At 42.5% G+C, this 19,384-nt stretch overlaps 1 protein-coding gene and 1 long non-coding RNA gene across 6 annotated transcripts in view; one reads left to right on the top strand and one right to left on the bottom strand.

Annotated features, from left to right (window-relative positions):
* The window catches only part of LOC132470481 (receptor-type tyrosine-protein phosphatase gamma-like), a 289,677-nt gene that overhangs the window by 205,246 nt on the left and 65,047 nt on the right, over window positions 1-19,384 (top strand). For all 5 annotated transcript variants that reach the window (XM_060069138.1, XM_060069137.1, XM_060069135.1 and 2 more), the window contains exon 6: window positions 15,028-15,094. In XM_060069138.1, the coding sequence (XP_059925121.1) occupies window positions 15,028-15,094 (67 nt within the window). The remainder of the gene's footprint in view (window positions 1-15,027; window positions 15,095-19,384) is intronic.
* On the bottom strand, window positions 3,837-5,718 carry LOC132470489 (uncharacterized). Its single transcript, XR_009528651.1, has 2 exons — window positions 5,410-5,718; window positions 3,837-5,260 (listed from the first exon to the last, which is right to left on the bottom strand). It is a non-coding gene; the product is annotated as an uncharacterized LOC132470489 (long non-coding RNA).

Genomic DNA, 19,384 nt, shown 5'->3' on the forward strand with positions numbered 1-19,384 from the left:
AGATGGTGCATATCTGTCACACCAGTCGATATCCAAACAGTGCTGTCTTTCGTCAGGGTGTCAGGGTGGAAGAGTAGGCAGTGGTAGCAGAAGACTGCGTTAGCTTCTTCACAACCTGCTAGCCAGCTTTTTTTCTCGTACCAATTTGTTAAAAATCCTCGGGTGTAGGACTTTCCCCCCTTTGTAGAAATGTGTTTAATGATTAATTTTGGTCTAGGAGGTCCTGATTGTTTTAATGCCAATTTTTATGAATTGGATCGTCGACTAAAAGAAACTTCTTTGAGAGACGAAACGGAATTGCGCACATTTGCAGCCATGTTGAAATCAGCAAGTGAAGTGACTTGATCGAAGATATCCCTTCGCGCTCTTTGCTCAGTTACGTATGACGCAAGCACGTTAGGGCGAGTACCAAATCCCCATTGAATATGCATTGAAGGCTCAATTCCCGAAAAAATATGTTTTAACATTAGAGTCAACGGAGAAGGCTTGGGCCATTTTCCACGTCGATGAATTCGCCCAAAAAGAGGCGGGACCATTGAAACGTGACTTGAAACTGACGATTCTGATTGGACAATGACAGATAATAAGTCTAGAACACTGAAAACTACTTTTGCCGTGATAGAAAAAAATAAATAAAAAATTGTTCTCCCAGTTGGGAGAACAAAATCGCCCCTTTACACCATCCGCCCCTGCCCAGTATTAAAGAAGATATACCATGATACTAGCGGAAAACTGTTCCTGCAGAGGTTGTTACCAGGTAAGTATTGCTGTAATTGTTCAACCTAAATAAAAAAAATCTGTAGTTTCTGAGGTAAATCGAATGAACCTTTTATAAATGGTTTTAGCTATATAACTAAATAATAACTAAATAGGAAATAGTAATAGGCCTATATTGGAAAGTACTATGTTCATTTCTAGATAGTACATAATCAAACCTGGGCTGTTACCAACATAAACCTTGGATAACTACAATTGTAACTTCAATTGATGGGTAATAGAAGTGTTGTTTCTAAGAATTGGTTGCCTACGTTCCTAGGAAGTACACAATTATACTTCCTATACTTCCTGAGTACTTCCTCGTTATTTACCTTCTTATTACCAGTGGTAATTACTCAATAATATACTATGTTCACCATATATTCACCACGTAAATACCTAGTAATTAGGGGACAGTAAAAGGAATGGTGACCAATGTTCTTTTCCCCTCCATTTTCCTATGATGCGTGTCAGGAATATCTCCGTTAAGACGGACTCATTGCGAAAACGCATCGAGCTGTAGAAACACTGTAGTATATATTCAAGACGCTGGTTCTCCAAAAAAAAAAAAATCAAGCCTGCAGCATACAGCATGCGCGCTGTATACAAACATGAGGAGATTCAACCTTTTAAAGGCCCACTATGCAACTTCGGGCATTTCTTCGCTGTTTTCTTGGTTTTGGCACGCACATTTCTCTACACAGCGCCCCCTACAGATTCGTAGTAGATATTTCACAACACTGTCGTAACAACTCGTTGACGACCCTTCCCCATGCACTTCTACGCGAGCCATGTGCATTTGTTTTCAAAGAAGCCGACGAATGCGTGTAGCCATGTCCGAAGTAGATGTTCATAAAGTGTAGGCAAGGTTATACATTTTTAAAAGGGTGTATTTGTATTGCAATAAACATAAATCCATCCTTTTTTATAGTTGACGGGGAGAATTTATATCCTAGATTATAATTGTTTTATCTTAGGTTGAACAGAACAATCAGTGTAAGAGGTTTGGCCAACATAATAATCTAAATAAACAAGAACCTGGATTCGGGGATTCAGTCTGTATCTGGGGGACGAGACAGACGAACAGCTAAACACCCATGGAAACAAAGGTGTTTACATGGTTGCAACCAAGCAAGCTAGAAACATACAGGGCTCACAACAAAACGGTCGAGAAAACAATTTTTACAGGGCTCACAACAAAATGGTTGAGCAAACACATTTGTACAGAGACTATCAACATCAAGAATACCACGAAGACAAAGGCCACCCAAGGGTACTTTCAATTTCAAAAGCAACACGGCCGAGTCGGCGTCTGATTTGCAGTCTTCTTTTTCTTTCAGTTCACGCTATTCCTGAAAAGCTTGCCCAACGTTTACTCGTGTCTGGCCTCTCTGCCGGTCAGTCTCCCTTTTCTCTTCTTCTGTTCCTCCGACATTGGGTTTCTCTGTCTCTTTTTAGTCGGCTGATCTATGATGAATATAACAATCCCTTAGTGACTTGTGTTTATATCGAGCCGGTTCCTTGTTTGGGGGTCTGTGCCGTAAAGCAATTCGTTACTTTGCGAGACCCGAGACTCCCGCGAGAGTGGGCGGCGGGTCGCCGGCAGAAACATATTCCTTTTCTCCGCCAAGATGCGCAAGGGTGAGTCGAAACAACGAACAATCGAACAAAAATGTATAATAGAACCATCGCAATGACTCTTAGCCTGTTATATTAAGGTAAATCAAGCCAAAAAAGTTGCATAGTCCCCTTTCACTCGTGTCTGATCTCTTTTCTGGTCCATTCTTCTTTTGTTCCACCGACGGTCGCTTCTTGGGTCCCTTATCAGTCGATTGATCCATGATGAATGCAACAATTGCCTCGCAACTGGCTGTTTATATCTAGCCGGTGCCATGTTTGGGTGTGTGTCTGTGCCGTAAAGCATTTTCGAAACTACAATCTGACTACATTTTCGAGGATACTTCCGCTGCGTCACATCCGGATTGTGTCGGTCCGAACAGAGCAAGTTGCATATGCGCTTTTTCACTGGAGAGGCGACATGGGTAAATGACACACCCACCAATCGACCCAGAAATGGATGCAGAACCATCAGCATAACTCGCAACCTGCATACTTAATGTAATTTTGGCTAAAAAAGTTGCATAGTGGGCCTTTAAATTGAGCAGAAATACTTTTTAATGTAAAGTTAGTGTAGCACCCGTGGTCTTATGGGGCAGATAGGATGCTAGCATCACTCTAGGTCCTTAAAGAAGTTAAACACCAATGACTCACGAAGGGAGTTGGTGTTGGTTGAATAGATGAGCTATTTTAATGCCTTTCATCATAAACATTTACATTTGGTACAAAATAAAGATTTTGAAAATAACAAACAAACAAACAAAATCAAAAGAATAAGTCCTTTGTAGCTGGATTCCCCAGCTACAGTACTCCTTGGGAAGGAGTTGTTCGGTCGAGGAATGTCGAGTTCAAGGGGGGGATATCCGGATATGTGTGTTTCTCTTACTACTACCCGGGTAGGTTAGTGTGTATCTATTTCTATGTCTTATCTGTTATGAATGGATCTTCACAAGGGTCTTCTATGGTGGTGTTCACGGCTGGCCACGCCCAGAGCTATAGAGAGAGAGAGTTGCGACACGCTATGATCTCGCCGACAGGGTGGTCACGTGGTTGTCACGTGGTTCATGTAAGCCTCAATAGTTCCAAACACGCCGCGATTTCAATGTTATTCTATGGGACGACAGCAGAGATTTCAATATTAAATGGTAAATATGCATGAAAAAATCACATACAAGTATTTGTCTGACTGTTATTGCATTATTGCATATTTGTAAATGTCAGTTTTACATTTAGAGCGGTAGGGGGGCAACTGAAAGCTATCTATAAGTACTATTACTTAGATACGTTTTTAAGTTTTGGAGGGAAAGCTTCACATTCGTGTTAGCATACTGGCCTAACCTTAACTTTTACCTTACATCTGTGTTGAAATCAAAGTATTCAAGATGTTCTACCATGATCATTTAAAGATATAAGCCACACAAAGTATCAAATATATTAAAGAATAACAACTCATTACGCTTGGATGAATGAAATTGTAATTTTTTTTATTAAACAATTAGTGTGACAAGAACAAGTGATTGCGATTGTGTGAACAGATTCAACAATGGACACAGCAGGGAACACTATATACTTAGGGCAAACCATTAACATATAACGTTGCAAATATACTATACTTTATGCCGTTACAATACTTAGAATAGCCCTGAGCAAATTCAAAATGGGTTTAGGAGGGAGGATCCTCGTTTGGTCATGAACTCTGACCTCTAACCTATTCTCAAAAGTCGGGGCATAAGTGGTTGAGGAACAGTTGTTACCCGCTCTGTGATCTTCAATGGTGTCATGGTTCATTGGTTACAACTAACATTTTATAGATAAATGGTCATACCATGGTTGGCTGTGCAGCATTTGGATGCCCCAATCTGTCCGAGAAGGGTTATAACATGTACGGCTTCCCCAAGGACCAAGAGCGCAGGGAGAAATGGATGGCAATGGTCAGCCGTCAAAACTTATTGACAGTCAGCAACAGTCAAAAACGATGTAACGTAATGTTCAGATCACTTGCTAGCATTTCAAAGGGCATAATAATTCTTAGTGTAGAGAATTATGACTTTCCAATGATATTTGAAGTGCAATGGAAACTGATCTTACAAGCCTACCTACAGGTACACTTTGAAAATGACAGATTCAAAGCCACAAAAGTAGATAGGATGTTGAAGTTGAGGCCCGATGCAGGCCCAACAGTTTTCATCCATCACCCTAAACCGAAGAGGAGGAAACCCCCTTCTGTGAGGGTGCCTCCGGAACCAAGTGCAACGGACCACACATATTGCACCAAATTAAACTTCGGTATGATCCATGCAGCTAACAATATTCCCCATTTCATGTAATTCAAGGATAGACTACACTCCTAATGAGATTACATAATTCATATTTGTACATTCAGTTTAAAAAACAACCAGAAGGCAGGGATTCTCTGAGGATTTGCACACAATGTAGATAATCGACACATTTCTACCCAATTAACAATTGCCGGTAGATCCATTCATAAATTGTATTGGTTTCTGATTGTGGCAGATGATTTAATTCACATTACAGAAATGTTTTGCTTTAATTCATTTTATTACATTGGAGATGACAGTAGTTGCAAATGCAAAGGCAAAATACATATAACAGCAACATTACCTTGTAATTATTACAGAGATTGAGGGAGAAATTGAGGTGGATTTCAAGAGCGTTGAAAAGGACATCACAGGAGACGGAGAGAGCAATCAAGAGGTTACATTGCCAGGGGCAGGTGATCCAGGGGCAGGTGATCCAGGGATTTGTGTGCCGAGGGCCAGTCAGTCAGGGGTCAACAGTGAAGGAATAACTTTTGCCAGGGCCAGCTGCTCCAGGGACCAGACTGCCAGGGACTGATGGGGCGACTGTGGAGGACCTAATAAGGCAACTAGAAAAGGAAAAATTAATGAGAAGGAGAGCAGAGAGGGCTATTGCAAAACAAAAAAGAATCAATTTGGCACTAAGAAAGATAATCAATTTGGCACTAAGAAAGAGAAACAATTCAGTCAACAAGAAGTTAAAACGAAAAAGCCATACAGGTTAAATTGACCGCCCATCATAATCAGCATTGGTGAATCGGCGGCATCTGTAGGGCTTCATGTGCTGAACATCACCCTTTCCAGGATATAATTAAACAAACACTGTTATTTCTACTAGCTATCGCATCATAAAACCTGTCCTTAAATCAACCTAAATTATCCTAGTAATCCAACATAAATAACTAACTAAATAAAAGTTAGATTCACTAGTACTGAACTTTGTAATTGTTGGTGTAGATACCATCACATTGTGCAGTCGAGCTAACAAACTAGCAGGCAATCGGTCGTCTACCAAGATAAAAATATATATAATTACGCTGTCCATATACAAATAAGTATCAATAGATGCATCATAAAAGGTCCTGATACAATATAGACGGTTGACAATTCAAAAGAGGTAGCTATTTAATCAATGTACCCCCGGAGATACCTTCACAGGTGGTGAAGTCGAGCTAACAAACTAGCAGGCAATCGGTCGTCTACCAAGATAAAAATATATATAATTACGCTGTGCATATACAAATAAATATCAATATATGCATCATAAAGGTCCTGATACAATATAGACAGTTGACAATTCAAAAGAGGTAGCTATTTAATCAATTTACCCCCGGAGATACCTTCACAGATGGTGAAATCGAGCTAACAAACTAGCCAGCAATCGGTCGTCTACCAAGATAAATATATATATAATTACGCTGTGCATTTACAAATAAAGATCAGTATATGCATCATAAAGGGCCTCTGATACAATATAGACAGTTGACAATTCAAAAGAGGTAGCTATTTAATCAATTTACCTCAGAAGTTACTCGGCGGCCAGCAATGGAAATGAACGGTCTCCTCCGCCGTAAAATGGTTGTTTGGAACTATTCGAGGCTCCATACTCCGGAAGTAGGCGCTACAACGGAGTCCAATGGAAGTGTCGCAACTCTCTCTCTCTATAGCTCTGGCCACTCCGTATCCACACCATCCACAGTTCTATTGGGCAAAGCTCGCCATCGTAGATGCAATCTTCCTTTGATCAAACAAAAAAAAACAACCTGCACAAATAGTGCAGAATTGTAAGTTATCTGGTACTATTCTATATCAAACATGGGATTTGACACATCTATATTACAATGTATAACCAAAAACCAAGGTTATATTTATAAATATAATGAAATGAATTGTCACCTATTAGAACAATTAGTATTTAAACCACAAAGAATGAAATACTAATCTTGAATTACAATATGTCACAGTATTTAATCAAACAATTAATTATTTATCTTTTTAAACCATGTTTCTAGCTTAACATTTATAATTTAAATTATTTGTATACATATTTATGTTTTAACCATTAAATTGAATGAAATTATTCTTAAACTTATCTAACAAGTGCATTACAGTCAATGAAATGAATTCAATCACACTTAAAGTGGGTTAAGTATGCAAACAATGTCCTTCGGTAACATCAAAATAAACGCATTGCTCCTTTAAGAGAGACATCATCATGTCTGTGCTGCTCTACTAAGATGCGTCCTTAAAGGTTGGGTATGCGATTTGCGAAACGCCAGCAGATTTTGAAAATACACAACTCAAATGGTCCTACCCCCTCTCCTTCAACGCTGACTCTGACTCCACCCATTCCAAGTACCTGGACGCGCAATCATGCACGAGCGCGAACAGAGATGCGCGAGAGCGAGCCAGGCTAGCGTAGGTTTTCGTTTAACAACATGGCACTACATTCAGCTGTAAGTTGCACCCAGTACCGCGGGAAGTAGGGGTGCTGGGGGTGCTGCAACACCCCCTGTCCGAGGCCCTGTCTTATCACAGAAAACGATCATTTCTAAAAACTCCGGCCAAAGTGGAGATTTCTGAAAACGCCGGTTATGTGTTGTCGTGTCAACGGGGAGAAACGGGATTTTAGGTTCTGAAGCGTCACATTATGCACCAGGAAATGCTTAACGTCATGTGAGCGCCCGCTGTACCGTATTGGTCCGAATATAAACACAAACTCCATTGTAAGACGACCTATATTTGGAAAAAAGATTTGAAGACCAGATCTTGTTTTTATGAATAAATAAATTGTATTCATTGAAATAATATACGAAAATAAAAAGGCATAGAATAAAACACTGCATTGCCACTAAACAGTAGTGCAAATAGGCCGTACTGATGTGTACACCAAAGACTATTCCTGACACTCCTCTGCCCCGCTGTGTTCGCTCTGGCTGTGGTCGCTCCGAACTGTTTCGGCCCGTGGCAAAGCGAGTCATCCTCGCTGCTGTCCAAGGCATTTTGAGACGCAGCATTTATTTAATGCTCATATGACCTAGTGCTGAAAAAAGGTTATATGAAAAAGTGTGAGGGTAGCGGTGGTGCGCTAAACTTGTTCTGTGAGCAGCTGGATGTGAACCATGGTGTGAAGGAAGTGAACACAACGATCGATTTTCAACTGTGCGCGCATGCACTGGTGTAATTGAGCTGCGCTGCTATGTATCTTTTTTATCAATGTAACGAGTTGCGAGTCTAGTGCAGTCTGAGTTTTTTTTTTCCAGCACCCCCTGCTGAGAATACGTTCTCGCGGCTATGGTTGCACCAGATGTTATAAACATTAAACGGTCACATAAATCATTACTATTTTTAGAAAATGTATGTTTGTTTCATATAATTGTATTGGAAGTCCTGGTTTTCACTAGGGTTGCTGCGGTGTGGACATTTTCACAACGAGTAATACACTCGTCTCAACACCGGTATTACCGAGTATAAACGGTATAAACTTTGAAACTAGGTCAACCGCCACACAAGCATCGGTTTTTAGACCCTTCTCGTCCTTCAGTTGCCGCCAACGTTCGAAAGCAGCGCCTAGGATTATTCTTGATTTCAGTTTTTCTCTTTCAGCGTTTTTATTATCAATTACTCTCTGAAAAAGAGTTTTCCTTCTCTTTGCTGGTGGTGGTGGTGGTGGGGATGGTGGCGTCTTGTCTGCCATGGAAATTGTCTTCTACTGCTAGGTCCAAATGTGGATTAACTAGTTCCAGACAGTAGCTACCGCAGGATAACAACAAACAGGAGCTTGCTCTGGGTCACGAGCTCTGGGTCACGAGTACTGCACGAAGGGGTCGCGCGCGGGGCGCGGGGGAGGGGGAGTGCAGTACGACCGTTTGATTGACGTACTTACTGTCCAATGCAACTCGGTGGCAATGGAAATGATTGGCTGGAGTTTTTCGACCCCTGCCCGTTCCACAGATGATTGACTTGTTTAATTTTCATGTCAGTACTTCTAACTCAGTGGCTGTAAGCGGGTTATGATAAGGATTTCAAGTAATTTTGCAAAAATGGCCAAAAAAGCAAATTCCATACCCAACCTTTAACATAGTGATTGACCTTCGCTAGCATCAGCATACAATTAGCCTGGTATGAACGATTACCAGCTAGCGCTTAACATGTAGCTAACGATTAGCGATTCATTAAACATATTTTAAAATGACACCATGAACACAAAAGTATAAATAAAAAGGTATCTGAACTCAAACAGCATTTATAGTATTTTGTTCTCTTTAGTACTAAGCAACAATACATTAGCATTGGCATGTGCAACACTCACCGGAGATTCAATTGAACAATATAATTCACGGTAGTTTCCTGTATTTTCAATGATCAGATCCTAATAAAACAACACCTTATTAATACCATGGAAATATTTATGACTGAATTAATCAAGGTAGAAATATTAATTTATGGCGTTTTATACCGGGAGATTCTCTGTTGTGCTTAATACCTCTCTAACGTCTTTCCAGTGTTACGGTTCAAGGTGACCCCCTCGAAACGGGGTGCTCACGTGCAATTTCCTGTTACTGGAATCATGTTGAGCGCGCCCTACTGGAGAACTCATGCAATTGCATCTTTAAATAATCATGGGTTTAGTAGCCCTATATTCCATATGGGTTACACCAGTAATTCAATTTATCAAGGGGTTGTATTTAAAGCTACAAAAATAATACAAATAAAAAATAATAATAATAATTCAACGTCACTTAGACGTCGCCCAGTTGGTGGGGGGCTAATGCCATCAAGCGTTTCAGACGTCCACACGAATCCTAACATGAAACCGCATAGGTCCGGATAGATTTGAAACCAGCCTGGGACAAGGTTCCAGAAAAGTGCAGTTTCCGCCTGTCTGGACAGCTGGACGGTCGGCCGAAACGTACAAGACTTATGCGGTTTCACCAAAAAATCGGCTCCGTGTGGACGGGGCCTGAATCTCAATGAGGACAATAATAGAGTTGTCCTTTAATGTACCGGAGTTACACCGAATTCTGCGACCCACCGAAAAGTGTGACCCCAGGGGGCGCTGTTGCATATTTTCTGCAATATGCACGAGTTTGAAGCGTAGACAGGCATGACAAAAACATACATAAAACATAAGATCTCCCCCCAACCATTTATCTTTTTATTAAAGATGCTTAATAAATACATTTGATTGATTTGATTAGCATTTTACAGACCCATACAATGGATAGGGCGTTAGGTACGGTCCTTCCCCGTTGCTTCTTTAACCTCCTGCAGCTCAGTGAGAAACATGATGGATCCCATCTTATTGGATTATTGTCCAGTTTCAGCAAATTGCCAGGTACTGAAAAAAAGAATATCTCCTCAACAATGTCTGATGATAGTTTCACTCGACACTCTAACAGAGTTCTGAGAGATATAGAATACACAAACATACTTAATCTCTTCATGGCTTCTGCCCTAGATATGCTACAGCGTGGCTCTGATGAAGGAATCCTCTGCTAGCTTCATCAGTCTGCCCCGAACTCTTTCTTCGCTCCACAATAAAATGACCTCCTTATGGAGATATGCCTATGTTTATCTGGCTGTTGAAAAATATAGGATGCAATGAACGTCTGTAGTACTTACATATGTTAGCTTCAATTGAGGTCCCCCACACACACACACACACACACACACACACACACACACACACACACACACACACACACACACACACACACACACACACAAACACATAAACACACACACACACACACAAACAAACATATGTGCACTCAGACACAAACACACTCACAGGTGTGAACTTTCACACAAAAACATACACACATACAGATGTGCACTCACACACAAACAGAAGGGTGTGCACTCACACACAAACACACACACACACACACACACACACACAGAAACACACACACAGGTGTTCTCTCACACACACACACACACACACACACACACACACACACACACACACACACACACACACACACGTGTGTGCACTCAAACCCTAGCACCTACTTTCTAGCTAGCTAGAGCTAGAAAGACACACCACTGCCATGTTAGGGTTAGACACAGTGCTACCATGTTAACGCTCAGGCAAAACCCAGTGGTCATTCAAGGATCTTGATATTCCCCTTCTTCTATACCCTCTGGCTTCTCTTTCGTCTGCCCTGCTTTCTCCTCCTCTCTTGGGTCCTCCTTCCTCTTTGAAGTAGAAGAATCATTGAAGAGGAAGATGAAGGCGGGGTGGTGCTGGGGCGGTGGGGTGGTGGTGGGGGTGGAGGTGGAGGGGGTCAGTATGGAGATTGGATTCCCACGATCTGCTGGTGAGCACCTAAGCAGGGCAGAGCATCAAGGGGCCCTCAAAGGGCCCTCAGAACCGGGTCCTACAGAGGTTTGTCAGCAGCTCTACGTTACATCACTGCCAAATAGCCATCACTGGCTAATTGGCGTACATTGGTGTGAACCCACACCTCGACTCCTTGGGAGATCAGAGACCTGTAGCACGAGGAGGTGGTGGAGAGACTTGGAGGACCTTCGATTGAATGCTATTAGGATTCATCAGCAATAAGAAACACGTGTGGCGTGATGAATAATAGGAAATGGTGGTCTAAATTTGTCAATCCTGCGCATACATTATTGATTGCACAGGCTTGGGAGCCGGCCAGGGATGGCGGTTGCATAAGGTGGACGCTCTGCTTGCTCGCCACGTAGCCACGTTGATCCCATCTCAGGGCCGTGATGCATGAGAAGAAGGCCTAATTAAAACACCTGTACCAGGGTGGCTGTATTGTGGTGGACTGGCAGCTCCTCCTAATTACAGCAGATTGGCCTCCAGTCCGTTTGTCCTTTGTTTCTTTCTCTGTTTGTCTTATTGCCGTAGTTGGCCTTGTGTTCTGAACGTGCTTAGATTTGTCGCATTTGAAGGTGCCACATCATGGAATACTTTCACACATACAAGTAAAATAGGCCTAAATCAGAGAAGCAACACTAGACATACAAACACTTTCTAAAGAACACCAGTTAGATATGGATGGAAGGTGGTAATCAGTCTTATGATCAATGTACCAACCGTTTAAGTATTTAGCACCAACAAAAAAGATGGATGCATTCCACTGCATCTAATGGAAGTAAAACAAATGGTACAGTTAAATGACGGTTTTGGTTTTATATTGGCCGATAGTCTCACTGTCGTTCACATCCAGATCAGATCAATCCCATCTCATGGAACCTGCTTTGGAATGGCAACGATATACAGGTTGGGATGCTAGCTCACCACACAACCTAATTTATGAGCACCATTTCAATATATATATATATATATATATATATATATATATATAATCTCTAACTAATGATAATGCCATGAAAGGGACAGATATATTCCCAAAGCACAGGGGCAACATTGGCTCTTTCAACACATTCTGTTAACGCCAGTGTTGGGAATGTTGCTTTAAAAAGCTTTGTCCTGCACTTCAAGTATTATCTTTGTAACAAGAGTGAACAGTTAAACAACATTTAAAGTGTGATTAACTCTATGGCAAATAAAATTTAATCAAAGTGTGTGTGTGTGTGTGTGTGTGTGTGTGTGTGTGTGTGTGTGTGTGTGTGTGTGTGTGTGTGTGTGTGTGTGTGTGTGTGTGTGTGTGTGGTGCGCATGTCCTGGCTTGTGTTTAAAAACACTGGCTCTGATTGACTACCATGAAACATGACTAAAGGCCGATTTAGGGTCGTTTTAGACGCAGAGACGTAAGCACGTAATTTACACAAGGGACTTGTTTTAGACAAGTTTTGATTTACGGTTCCTTTAAGGTTCCTTAAAGGGACACTGTGTAAAAATTACTCCCATCTAGTGGTACAATTGTATATTGCATTCAAACTAATAGTGCTCGCTTGTCCAAAAACTACGGTGGGCAGTATGTGCCAAGAAGCTGTGACATGACACCTACTAGGCTACCTCATCGAGTCATTCGAGTGATGATGAGGTTCGTGGACAACTGGACAAATTAGATGGACAAATCAGATCAGGTTTATTGACCAAGCATTCTTACAGACAACGAACTTGACTCCAGCAGTTGTGGACTTTCCAGCAGGACAAATAACTATACAGATGATAAATAACAGTAGGTCATTTAATGTCAGATTACATAAAATGTCAGATAACATAAAAGTTGACATAGCCTTTGGTACCAACAATTTACATTATAACTAACGGAATCAAATCAAAATCAAATTAAATTTATTGTCATTTTGTTGATTGAACAACAAAACGAGAAGGCGTTTCACGGATCAAGATCAACATACATTTCAAACAAACAAACAAACAAACAAACGTCCCAATGATGAATAAATAAATAAATAATAAATAAAGTCCAGTGAGAAGATCTGGGACGCTGGTGCATTGAGCATCCTGACAGCTTGAGGTAGGAAGCTGTTCCGCAGCCTGGTGGTGGAGCATCTTAAGCTGCGATAGCGTTTCTTGGAGGGTAGGAGCTGAAAGAAGCTGTTCAGTTTGTTTACGTCCATCCCGTCTCTGCTGCTTCCTCCTCCGGGCAGTTGCGGGCACGGTGTCACAGTGTCCGTTAGTATCCTGTGTTTGCGTAGTATGTCCAGATGCCAGCGAATGCCAGTGATGTTACTCGCTCTCAATGTCCTAATGTTTAATATTGTTTCCCTGTCATAAACTACGTTCGTAGGACGTCTCACACTCAAACATTCAATCTCAATCTCACAGATCTCAAGAGGGGCCGCTGCGACTGTGCGCGCCGCCAGTTAGTCGCCCTGGCAACGAGTTTACTTCCTCGTCTCCTATCCTGTTCCTAATTCCTCCTCTCGATCTTCTTTTCCTCCGTATTGTCTTCTTTATCAGAGTTGTTGGTATGAAATCCAGTTGTTCGGGTGATAAATCAACTGTCTCGCAAGCGAGTTGAAGCTCCAGAAGGTCCGCTCTAGCGTAAGTGCGTCTCGGTGGATTTGGATACGTGGTGACCACAGCAGAGAATAAACCTCCATAACTTTATGAAGAATGGCTTTTGAATTCCTCCAACGCATTTGACAGTATCCATAAGTCATAAGAATATTGTCACGATTTAAACTCGACAAAAATGTGAAAAAGTAAATTAAATATGTAATAAAGTAGCCTTTCAATGACGAGTCGCTCATAGGAGCACCCCGCATCTCGTTGCCATGGAAAACCATGTTATACATGCTTACACATCGTCGTTTTTTTGGCGACGATGATTCCTTCTCCTGTGGCGTGGCATAACTATGGTCTTTCAAAAAAATGCGGTGCATGTTCAAATTTCCCGGTAAAATCGTCTCGCTAAACTAAGCTCTGTTCCACCGTCACGCTGGCTCAGAGTGAAAACGCGTTTGCAATTCCTGTACGACCTAGTGCTTTTTGACCCTCTCGGCAGCTCATAGACCGGAAGAAAATGGAAGCCTCCATGAAGCTTACCCGTCCTATGTAACCATATTGATATTAATATTAATTATTCTTCGCTCAGGAGGATAAGTCAGATTTTTGGCAGAGATAATTTTACACCAATGAGGACTTATTTATGAATGAATATGTTGATTTGAGGTAATAAATTACTCAAAATATTACATAGTGTCCCTTTAAGGATTGCGCGTGTTGCAAGGGGATTCTCCGCCAGAACAGTAGGGGGAGCAACGAACGAATCTGTGGGCGTGGAAGTGGAAATCGTGAGACTCCTGAAAGGATGTGGTTAGCTGGCCAATCACAGTCTTTGCGAGCTGCGTAGGGCCGTAGTGTTTTAGTCGCATAGTCAGGAATTTTGGGCGACGCACTTAAGCACGTAAGGGGGGATATTTTACCGCGCAAGGGGGGGTTATGTATCTTACGTGCTCTGCCTTTAGCCTTAGCCAATCATAATTGCTTATCTCGTTGTTTTACCCAACCGGTTTCCTCACTAGCAGTTTGTGTGTGGAGCCAGGGGTGCGTTTGGATTACGCAGTTTATCATTATTTATTAATTCATAGTAACGCACCGCATTTAACGTTCAGTAACGGTAACGGCGTTGTACCGAAGGAAACAGTAATTAGTTGGATTACCCCGTCACTGAAAAAATAACGGCATTACCTAACACCGTTCTTTTAAACTGTGTTATTACAAAAACTGATTAATGCACAACCTTACTGCTGGGGGCTGTAATATACTTCTACTGAAACTGTCCCGATCTATGTGATGTAAGATGTGACTCAACAGGAGAGTGGTTCAGACGTGCTGAACCATCCAGTGAGTATAGGGTCATGGTGGGTGAGAGAAACACACCCTCTTACTTAACACACCTTGTTTCTGCTCTCTCCTCCTCAGGTCGGCGGGAGGGATAACCCCGCGGTGGACCCCGTCATCCATGGGCTGAGGGGCGTGGTCCATCACGGTCAGTACCCTGCTGGGCACCGCCCGGGGACATCGCAACCTGTTACCATACACACGCATACACATACACGCACACATACACACAATCATACACGCACGCACGCACGCACGCACGCACACACATACATACACAAAAATACATACACATTCAAACACACACACACACACACGCACACAAACACATACACACATGCACACACATGTGTTTATTGTCTCTTTAAGAGTTCAAGGGAATGTTTATTTCATGGATCGTTTTACCTCATCAAAAGATGTTGCCAGAAATGATGGCCAATGGGATAGTAAAATATCCAAGTTGCCTGTATCACTGTAATGTTAGAATCACAGTAATAGGCTCTTTTGACACGCACCGAAAGCCTGAACTCCTCCGCCTAATCCCCGCTGGGGCTGTGTGAACAAAAATGTCAGAATCCTTCACTCCGGAGTTAAATCCACCAGCCCCTGGTCTCCAGTCTGAAGGATCGAGGATTTACAACCAGTAAGTTGATGTGTTGCTGACGTGTTGCTGACTAGTGCTGATGTATTGCTGACCGGTTGATGAAGTTCCCATCATAAGACGGGCGTGAAGCCGGGAGCACGAGAGGAGCTGCTTCCTACTCTCCTCTTCTTTCCTCTATTTGGCGTTCCAATCTTCTTTCTATGTTCCTATCACTCTTTTGTTGAGAGTGAGGATACAAAACACTGCGTCTTCCGCTGCATACTTTCTGTGTCACCTACTCCTCTGGACTATCTCCAGGATGTGAACACGTCTGATGCGGCTTATCTCCGGCTGTATGAAAAGGCCACTCCTGCTCGTCTCCGGACCTGATTCTCCAGAGTTCCTCCTGGGTTCATGTGTGAAAGGCCTATACAGTGCCCTGACTTCAGAAGTAGGAGCCAAGCAGGTCTGACAACATCCATGCTATCCTGAAAATATGTCTGTCCAGCGGTGCTTCTCTAACCCTCAGAACTTCTTGTCCCAGAAGCAAGAGCTTCACAGTGACTTTTCATGCTGTTCCACTGGCATTGTCCTTTGAAAAACTGAGACGTAGGCTCTCAGCCTCCCCAGTCTGCCTCTCAGGAGCGCTAGGCGGTCATCACTCATGCGGCCCCAGAGACCCACTCAGGTCCACTGAGGGCTTGAGGCACCCACGCCCGCTGCCAATGTTGGATTGGACCACTTGTTGAGCGTCTAAACACACTCCCAGCATGCACCCTGCCCGGGGCTGGACATGCAACCCCAGACAGAAACCCCAGCCCCATAATATGTTGCAATGTTAATTTAGATAATATGAACACGCCTGGTGATGTAAAGAGGTTTAATGTACGGAAATCCAAACCAGCCCAAATGGCCAGAAGATGAAACGAGGCCGAAGGGGTCTGTCTCTGCCCCCACCGCGAAGATGGGAACATCAAAGTCAATACATATTTAAATATCACTACCAGTTACTCGGGTGACAGTTTGCCCACACCGCACAGCCGGGACCAGTGTGTGGTAGTAGGTGTGTGAGTGTGTGAATGTGATTATGTGCAAAATTTGATTTAGCTGAACTCTAGTAAAACATTCCTCCATTTCGATCACAATATTTGAAAGTCAACATTCTTCCTTTGTACATAAAAAGAAAGTCCTTTATATTACACAACTTCCAGATGTAGATAATATTCTTCCCTGTACAAGTATAAATTCATTTAAAAAAAAAAAAAAAAAAAAAAAACATTAATTCAAGCACTTAAGCCAAAGGAAGTGTACTGCTTTGGGGGGGGAACTAAAATGAACAGTGGAAGAACTAAGTGAAATTATTCCTGGCCACAGGCATCAGCTCTATAAAAACATTTTAATTTGTGTGTCGGAATAAGCTGATACTGCATTAAGTGGTAGCAGCCTGGCTGACAATACATTAACTCTGTTATTGGGTCTCCATGCCTGTAGCAAGAAATAATGAAATAATGATTTCCCAGCCTTGTGAGGTTTCATAAATAGTTTACTTTCAGGGAACTCAGTTGGTCTGTTATTGTTGAATAAATTATTTTGCAATTAAAGGTCCCATGAAATGCTATTTTATGGATGCTTTAATATAGGTATTAGTGGGCAACTAACACAGTATTCAAAGACGTTCCCGAAATTCAGCCGTGGTGTAGAGTTACAGCCAAAAGCAGAACGGTTATTCAAATAACAAGGAAATGTACAACACTTGGGTTACAGTCCTGGAGCTCTATATCTAAATAATATCATATAATACATAGATATCTATATCATATAATACATATTATCACGGCCAAAAGCTGTGTGCGCCTCCAGACGATATTATGAATCACAAACGACTTTGTCGTTCTCCGACATCTCTGGTTCTTCCACTTCCACATCAATCTGAAGTAGACTGAACCGCGCGCTGCCTGCTGCCGGCTGCCCGCTGCTGGGCGATGGTGCTTCGCAGCGGTGGTGCCTCGCGGCAACCGGCGGCATGTCGCAGTTCATGTACTTCAGGGAGTCAAAGCCAAAGTTCCTTTCCCCCAATTCCTTCTCAACCATGGCGGAGATAACCACCGCTACAGTCTCGTTGTGGAAATACAAGAGACGTCAAAGAACCGACAGCAAACACTTGATGACGACATATGGGACCACATTCCAAATCTGCGCGCTTAAGCCTCTGTTTTCTTCAAAGGCGAGCAGAACAGCTAGTGCTCGTTATACACCAAACGCATGTTTTAGCCACTGGGGGACCATAGGCAGGCTAGGGGAACTCATATCAATGTTAGAAAACCTCATAAAGTGCGATTTTCATGCCATGGGACATTTGAACAATTGTTTTCAGAATTATCTTGTTTTGTTTTTTTTGTTGCTGATTGTTTTTAATAATTAATAGAAAGTGTGGTAATATCCCCAAATTCCTCTGAAGTCAAATTTGTTGTGATGTGAAAGATGACTTGCATTTAGTTGACCTTCATATAATGATATTCGTCCACCAATCTTAAAGGTCCCATGACATGCTATTTTATGTATTCTTTAATGTAGGTATTAGTGGGCAACTAACACAGTATTACAGCCACTCCGAGCCAGTCGCACATTGAGCTTCCCCCAAATGCGCTGTTTTGGTGTCTGTAGCTATAATGCAAATGAGGAGGAGCGAGGCGGGTCAAGGAGGAGGGTGGGGGTGTGGCCCTGAGCAGCTTGCAGCCATGGTACCATGCGCCGTTTACAGTGGATGTATCGCAATGGCGAGGCGCACACAGCCTTTAGCCGTGTTCTGTAAATATTCTAGAACACACGGGAGTCCTGGAGCTCTATATCTAAATATTATCATATAGCCTACATAGATATCTATATCATATGATATATATTATAACGGCCAAAAGCTGTGTGAGCCGATATTATGAATCTCAAACGACCGCGTTGGGTTCTCCGACGTTCCTGGTTCTTCAACGTCCTCATCAATGTGTAGTAGACTGAACCGCGGCAAGGAGGAGAAAGGGATCGTTGCCGGGCAGCGCTTAGGCACCTCCGCCTCCGGCGGTGGTCCCTCAGCGGGTCTCAAGCTGGAGACATTCGCCGCCAACAATCCCTTTCTCCTCCATGTCGTGGTTCATGTTCTTGAGGGAGTCAAAGCCAAAGTTCCTTCCCCCCAATTCATTCTCAACCTTGGCTGAGATAACCCCCAATACGAGTCTCGTTGTTACCAGAGACGAGAGTCCGACAGAACAGTTATCCAAATAACAAGGAAGTGTACAACACTTGCGTTACAGTCCTGGAGCTCTATATCTAAATAATATCATATAATACATAGAAATCTATATCATTTAATACATATTATCACGGCCAAAAGCTGTGTGCGCCTCCAGACGATATAATGAATCACAAACGACTTTGTCGGGTTCTGCGACGTCTCTGGTTCTTCCACTTTCACATCAACCTGAAGTCGACTGAACCGCGCGCTGCCGGCTGCCCGCTGCCGGGCGATGGTGCCTCGCGGCAACCGGCGGCATGACGCAGTTCATGTACTTCAGCCAGTCAAAGCCAAAGTTCCTATCCCCCAATTCCTTCCCAACCATGGCTGAGATAACCCCCAATACGAGTCTCGTTGTAGAAATACCAGAGACGAGAGTCCGACGTGTTATGCGCCATAACGCCAAAAGCAGAACGGTTATCCAAATAATAAGGAAGTGTACAACACTTGCGTTACAGTCCTGGAGCTCTATATCTAAATAATATCATATAATACCTAGAAATCTATATCATTTAATACATATTATCACGGCCAAAAGCTGTGTGCGCCTCCAGACGATATTATGAATCACA

This window comes from Gadus macrocephalus, chromosome 13 (assembly GCF_031168955.1).
Source record: "Gadus macrocephalus chromosome 13, ASM3116895v1".
NCBI lineage: Eukaryota > Metazoa > Chordata > Actinopteri > Gadiformes > Gadidae > Gadus > Gadus macrocephalus.